Source organism: Otolemur garnettii, unplaced genomic scaffold (genome assembly GCF_000181295.1).
Source record: "Otolemur garnettii isolate 467f Iridium unplaced genomic scaffold, OtoGar3 scaffold00016, whole genome shotgun sequence".
In the NCBI taxonomy this organism is placed as follows: Eukaryota; Metazoa; Chordata; class Mammalia; order Primates; family Galagidae; genus Otolemur; species Otolemur garnettii.
The window spans coordinates 9,959,895-9,967,051 of record NW_003852411.1 but is presented as its reverse complement, the minus strand read 5'-3'; the positions used below and the strand labels follow the sequence as shown (position 1 = coordinate 9,967,051).

Here is a 7,157-nt window from a genome sequence, read left to right as displayed (position 1 = left end):
CTCTAATAAAGGCTTCGGCTTCCTCTTAGAAGTTTCATCATTTTTTCTTTCCTTTAGCTAAGCCCTGGGCTATGGGGCAAAACCTTCTGTGATAATGTAATAGTTAAAATCTTAACCCTACAAAGTCGTCTTGAGATTTACCATGTTACCTATGACACAGCGCTAAGGTGAGGCTGGTGGGTCTAAAGGTCAGGAGTGTTAAGGTGTGACCAGGACCCAGTTTTGCCTGCCAGCTGCGCGGTCTCAGGCAAGCCACATGACCTCCCCTGGCCTTGGTCCTTAATTAGTGAAGTGGGGACAATACCCTGCTGGTTCCTCATGGATCACAGGGCGGTTCTGAAGATTACAGGAAATAATGTGCCTGAAAGTGCTTTGGGGAAATGCTAAGCGATATGTGAGGAATCTGATTAATATCACTGACCCTAGGATATGTGGGCAGGGGCTGGGGACACTTGGAGGGGGTTATTCTATTGTATTGTTTGGAGACAGAGTCTCTGTTGCCCTGAGTAAGTGTTGTGGCAACATTGTAGCTCCCAGCAACCTCAAACTCTTGGGTTCAAGTGATCCCCTTACCTCAGCCTTCCTAGTAGCTGGGACTGTAGACACCTACCTCAACACCTGGCTGTTTTTTTTCTATTTTTTGGCAGGAACAAGGATCTCACTGTTGCTCAGGCTGGTCTCAAACTCCTGAGCTCAAGTGATCCACCTACCTAGGCCTCTCAGAGTGCTAGGATTACAGGCGGGAGCCACGGTGGCTGGCCAAGGGGTTATTCTTAATGAAGAATTCATGCACATAATGCTCCACTCATTTAGACCCTGGTCACATCAGTCTTTCTGTAGCTCCTCAACATTTAAAAAAAAAAATTTATTGTTTAGGATTAATTGATGGACTTCAACATTTAAAGCTAACTTAAGGTTTACTTTATCCAGTTCCACAACCAAATGCCTCTATAGGTCGCCTCTCCCATCCCACTGCCACAAAGCTAGACTTGTTTATTTTGCTTTTTTTATTCCCTATTTGTTTTTTCAAATACACATTAATTCTGAATGCTAAATATGATACACCTTCTTTTAAAATTAGAGTGAACCAAATTAACTTTGCCTTGATAATTTCACATTACATTTGAAAAATAGTCTTTATTCCGCAGTTGTGAATATCTAGTCGGGAGTCATTAAAGTTGAAAACAGTTAAAATGTTAGCAGATATAGGGCTGGTGTTTAATATTAAAATTTCTAGATAAAGCAGTGACTCAATCTGGGATTAATTTAAAAAATTGATCTTCCAAGCAAAGAATTCTGGAAAGTTGTAGATTTTTCTATTTTTATTCTTGTCCTCATGTTCTCTTAGTCTTTGAGAAAATCTGCTTATGTGAAAAATGGACTGTCTGAGGAAGGGAACCAGGGTCCTAGTCCCAGTTCTGCTGTTACACTGGCTGTGATCTTGAGAATGGCCTTCAGCTTCTTTTGGCCTCTGTTTCCTACTCTATTTTCTTCTAACTCTTAACATTCTGTATTTGAACATTTAGTTCAACCTCGTCCAAAGGATCTGTGGGTGTGAATCTTTAAGATATATTTGCACTTAATTTTTTTCATAGGTGCAGGGAGAATGGGGACCAAAGATTCCATGCTTGGCAAGGGAAAACAACCCCAGAAAAGGGGAAAAACAGAAATAAGCTGAGCAAGACAGAATAAAACCAGTTTAGCTAGTTTACTTGTAAACCAGCAGCTAAATTACTTACCTGACCAGTTCCTGCTTTTATTAGAAGGCTGGCCTATAAGGAATACAACTTGTAAACACCCTTGCAGGGTCGGTGAACACGCTGAGGAATAATGGCCATAAAGCAGGCGTCCTCAAACTATGGCCCACTGGTCACATGCGGCCCACCTGGTGTTTTTGCCACTGCTGCCTGTCCTGCTTAGCAGCCGACTCGTCCCGGCCCTGCAGTCTGGCCCTCCAAAGGTCTGAGGGACAGTGAACTGGCCCCCTGTTTAAAAAGTTTGAGGACCCCTGCCATAGAGGAATAATGGCCGTAGAGGAAGCTACATGCACGGCCTGGGAAGGAACTTTAACCAGGCCATCCCCTGACCGTTAACTGTCAAAGCAAATACCCACTAAGGGGATTTGTATAATGGCCAGGGCAGAGATCAAGGAAATAGCTCAAGCCCTGAAGTATGGGCAGGAGGGATTGTATCCTAATCACAGAGGTAAATGACTTCAGATGACGATTAGAGGAAAATTCTTCTCTTCCACCAGTTCTTCAGAGGAGCCTGACGCCGTCATGTCTGCTCCATGGAGGAACTAAAGGGGATTAACCTCGTCCAAGGGATCTGTGTGTGTGATCACAGACAGGAGACTGCCCCCACACGAGGCTCACATTTTGGGTTTCTCAAGGCTGCCCAGACCCTTAAAGTTATTGATTATAGACAGAATAAGAACTAACCTGCTTACTCAGAGAAACTGCTGGCGTTTTTATTCCCTTCCTCAGTTTACCCTCTCAGCTAAATGAGATGATAGCCTTCAGTAAAAGCCGAGTGGGACAAACACTCTGGGCCACTTGCTAAAGCCCCACAAGCTAGTGGTGGACCCCTGTGTTCTCACCTTTGAAAACTTTCTTCTGCCTGTCCTGTTTTTTTTATCTCGCACCACTTTAATTTTTCTTGGGTAGACTACCTCCAGTTCCACAGGTCTTAAAGGATCCTGCCCCCAGGGGTGGGATGCTGGCATATAGGAGTTGAGAATGTGTTAGGACCAATTTTAGGGGTGGTGTTGGTGATCGCTGTCTCTTTCTGGTCCTGGTCCCACCTTTGTGTCTGGGCAAGATTTATACCTGCCACTCTCAATCCTAGGTTAACCCATAGAAGCTAACTACTTTTTCTTCCTTATCTTTTTCAGAACTCGTGATCCCTGACTCAGCAAATGTCTTCTATGCCATGAATAGTCAAGTGAACTTTGACTTCATCTTACGCAAAAAGAACTCCATGGAGGAACAGGTGAAACTGCGAAGCCGGACAAGCTTGACGCTGCCCAGGACAGCTAAACGGGGCTGCTGGAGCAACAGACACAGCAAAATCACCCTCTGAAGGGAGGGACCAGTGGCCCTTTGCTTGCCAGAGGCAGAGTGGGGCTGAGAACAGGCATGGTGATTGCAGCTACCATCCAGTGTTAGAGGATCATTGGTGAAGTCAGCGGATATTTATCGAGTACCTATGGTGTGCAGAGCACTATGATAGGGATTGTGGGGAAACTGGAAATGAATTTGACATGGAAAGGATGAACCGTTCACTGATTCTCTTTGACCTATTTGGGACTGAAATGAAAATTGATCCATATTTGTAAATATATATATATATGCACACATATTTAGTATGTATGTGTATATATATAAATATATAAGAGGGACTTTATGGGATACTCTGGACTATGGAAAAACTTAAATTTGCACAATGGCCTGGGAAGTTGAGGTCACTTTGTACAGGGACGTAAAAGGAACTGAGAACCTACTCTTGTATCTTCCAAGTAAATGAAATCAATTCTGGGACTACAGAATGTCCTTTGTGCCAGTATTACAAGTCCAAACTTTATTTTTTATAAAGGGAGAGGATTACTTTCTTAATCAAGTGCCACGAGATAAAAACAACTGCAGAGGCTGGAACTGCCACAGGCTGAATGAAAGGCCGCTTTGGAGAGGGTTTGGATGAGTCGGTGGCCTTCACCCTCTGCCTGCACCTGCTGCTTTCTGCCATCCCGTGAGACACAGGAGGAGCTCTGCGGTCCATCTGCTCCACTGGTCTAGCCATCACGACACCTCTGGACTCAAGCCCATTTCGATTTCTGGCAACCCCGTTGTATTTCTTGTTTTCTCCCCTAAAGAACATATCATAATCATTATTGCACAAATAGCCATGTCCTTTGGTAACGTAGCCAGGAAAGAAAGTGCGAAAGAACGTGACTCATTGGGATTCTTCTCTGTCTTAGAATGTTGCAACTTCATCGCCTCATGCTGATGCCGTCTGCATGTAAACCTAACCGTATGTCTGGAGTCCTCTGTCATCTGAGTCTAGTATCTGTATATTATGTGCAATTTGTTCCTCAGGTGTGAAAGTTTCTACTACATTTGATCATTTTGAGCCTGTGAATGATTTCTTAACAGTGATTCCCCTATTAATAGCCTTCTGGAAGGTGTTCCCTGCTGACAACAGCACCCTATTTTGCTTACTAGTTTTTATAGCATTACTGTGCCCAGCCACAAGAAAGGCAGTGGGGCTGCCTATATTATCTAAATCATTTCTCAAAGAGATACATTCTTCTAGATGGAATCAATAACACTTTTTCCCAGGTCACCACGCTTGCCCCCCTGGTGTCACTGTTAAATGACATTTTTGTCTCTAGTAACACCTTCCTACTCTCCCTTCCAAATCTGAGCTGTGCTGGGGTTTGAACTAAAAAGCCATATGTGGGATATGACAAGCATAAGAAGCACTTTCAGAATGTTGTCCTTTAAAAAAAAAAAAAGTCTCAAAAAACGCCAGTTTTTATTCTAAAAATAAAGAACACAAACCCAGAATATGAAGTGCAGATTGTAACATGGAACATTTTTTCCCCTAATCCTGTAATACAGCTCCCAAAGGTTGTGTGGGATTTATGTTATGTAAATAGCTACGTGAATTATGCAAGAAACACCAGGGGGAGGTTTATGGATTTGTGGCAGTGGACCAAAGAATGAGCCAGGAAGTCCTCGGATTTCCTTTGGTCTTTCTAGGAGATCGGACTGCGCACCATATATATAGACCGACTGGTTTTAACTAGTCACAAAGCACTTTCTTCTGTTTGTAAGGCTTGTCCAATTTGTGCTTGGAGGAGAGACGGCCAGGGCGGCAGCTCTCACGGGGATAGAGGCAAATGTAGCCTCAGCCTGATTTTCTTGGTGTGAAAGTCAAAAGCAAAATACTAAACCATCAGCCTGGTTTAGGGTGTGGCTCCCGAGACATAGCTGTTGTGTCCATGCGTGCTCCCTGTGTATTTATACTTGTATGTAGAGTCTAGATTTATATACTGCAATGTAAAAATATATATATATACATATATATATATTTACCTTTTTTAAGACAATGGAAATTCCAGTAGATAAAACATAGCTTCATTTATTTAATGCCACTTTACATGTCTTAAATTGTTTCCTGGTGGACGTCTGGGTAATGCTTTCCACTACTCGCATGCTTGTCTTTTTGCATCTCCCTCATCTGTTTACCTTTTGGTTAAACTAATAAACTGGCTTGGGACTTGGTTGGCCTGTGCTGCCAGACCCAAAGGGATTGTATCTGGAGTGTTAATCAGGTGGGTTCTGGATTCCAGATATGCCAGTCAGCCTTTTGGAAGCCCAGTCTGGACCAACTGGAGGGAGCAAAGGGAAAGCCCGTGGTGGGTCAGGAGGGGAACTTCCCACTGGCAAGTGTCAGGAATCCTCGGGGGAAAGAATGATGTCCTTAGGAAAGTGCAGTCACCGCTGATGCCGGGCTAGATTGTTATTCTCAGGAGTCATACAGTGGGGCTACTCTTCATAGAATCCCACTTAGAGCAGGGATTCAGGGCGGTGCTTTGCCATTCTTTCTGAGAGCCTTCCCCCAATTCTGCAATGCCTCCCATCTGCATAATTCTTGAAACCTTCCATCGTGCCCTGGGAGCACCTCTATGGAGAGAAGAAAGGCATTCGCGAAAGGACTGAATTTGTAATTATTATAGATTAATCCACATAATGTCCCAAAAGGCATTTGGTCTAAGGTCAGCTGCACTTAACAAATGCACAGGGCTGTCAGTTGTCCCGTTATTTCCAAAAAGTTCCTGGATCGATTCAAATTACCAAACTTTCTGGGCTCCTGTGGAATTTTAAAGAAAGCCAAGTATATGTTATAATAATAGGAAATTGATAATGTAGGGTGGGCCAGGAAAAAAAAAGGAGGGGGGATTTTTGTCTTTGGTGCTAGGTAACTGTTTTCAAGATGATTCTAGAAAACTAGTTTCCTTATTTTGCATCTTTCTAGGAACTGGGCCTGGTACCTTTTTGCCTGAAGACATAAAGTTTCCTTCTTTGGGGCATTTAAAAGTTCCTCATGCAGCACAGGACCGTCAGGAGACACAACGGGTGCTGTCTGTGTCCTAGTTCAGTGGTAGTAAGTTCCCTGATGATCTTTCTCTCCAGATGCCCACAGCTCCGTTAAGAGAAGTTATTTCCATTGTTTTTTGCATTACTATTTCCCCCAGAGTCTTAAAATTGCTGTACTGAGGTAACAAGCCAAGAAACCTCAGTAACTGAAGACAGTTTTCTATTTCGTCCATCTGACAGTGTCAGGCAACTCTCTTCAGTGGTTTCCTCCTGCAGTGTCTCAAGGCTCCAGGCAGGTTCCGTCTTGCAGCTCTGCTGTCTCAAACTTTTTCCTTCACCATGATGGGAAAGAGTTTGGAGAACTGGCCTGTTTCCAGCTGCTTTTGACCACGGTGGCGCGTGTCAGTTCTGTTCACAGTCCTTTGACTAGCCCCTGGCCCTCCTGATGTAAGTGCCGGGGAGGTAGGAAACACAGAACGTCTGGGCGGGGAGGGTGGGAGGGTGAACACAACTGTTTCTGCCAAATGGGGGGCACTGTCCTCCGGGGCTGTGTAGGGGGCCTTGCTCATCTTTCCAGTCATCAGAAACAGTGTTTGGAAGAGATGGCAGTGAGCACTTGAGATGGTATTAAACAGAAAGAGCTAAGAAAGAAAGATGCTCGAAGTAGTAACTTTAATTTTGTCTACAATTATCCTTGATCAAATTTCTTTTCCTTTTTTTTTTGAGACAGAGTCTCATTATGTCACCCTCAGTAGAGTGCTGTTGCATCACAGCTCACAGCAACCTCCAATTCTTGGGCTTAAGCCAGGCGGCCTCAAACTACAGCCCACAGGCCACATGCAGCCCTCCTAGGACATTTATCTGGCCCGCCGGGTGTTTTTGCTGCTGCTGCCTGTCCTGCTTAGCAGCCCACTCCTCCCCGGGGCCTGCAGTCTGGCCCTCCAATGGTCTGAGGGACAGTGAACTGGCCCCCTATTTAAAAAGTTTGAGGACCCCTGGCTTAAGCGATTCTCTTGCCTCAGCCTCCCAAGTAGCTGGGACTACAGGTGCCTGCCA

General features: G+C 44.4%; 1 protein-coding gene across 1 annotated transcript in view; it reads left to right on the top strand.

The window, feature by feature from the left end:
* The window catches only part of RGL1 (ral guanine nucleotide dissociation stimulator like 1), a 124,675-nt gene extending 119,362 nt beyond the window's left edge, over positions 1 to 5,313 (top strand). The window contains exon 18 of the mRNA XM_003785630.2: positions 2,894 to 5,313. Within this exon, the coding sequence (XP_003785678.1) occupies positions 2,894 to 3,081 (188 nt within the window). The 3' untranslated portion in view covers positions 3,082 to 5,313. The remainder of the gene's footprint in view (positions 1 to 2,893) is intronic.
* Positions 5,314 to 7,157: the final 1,844 nt, after the last annotated feature.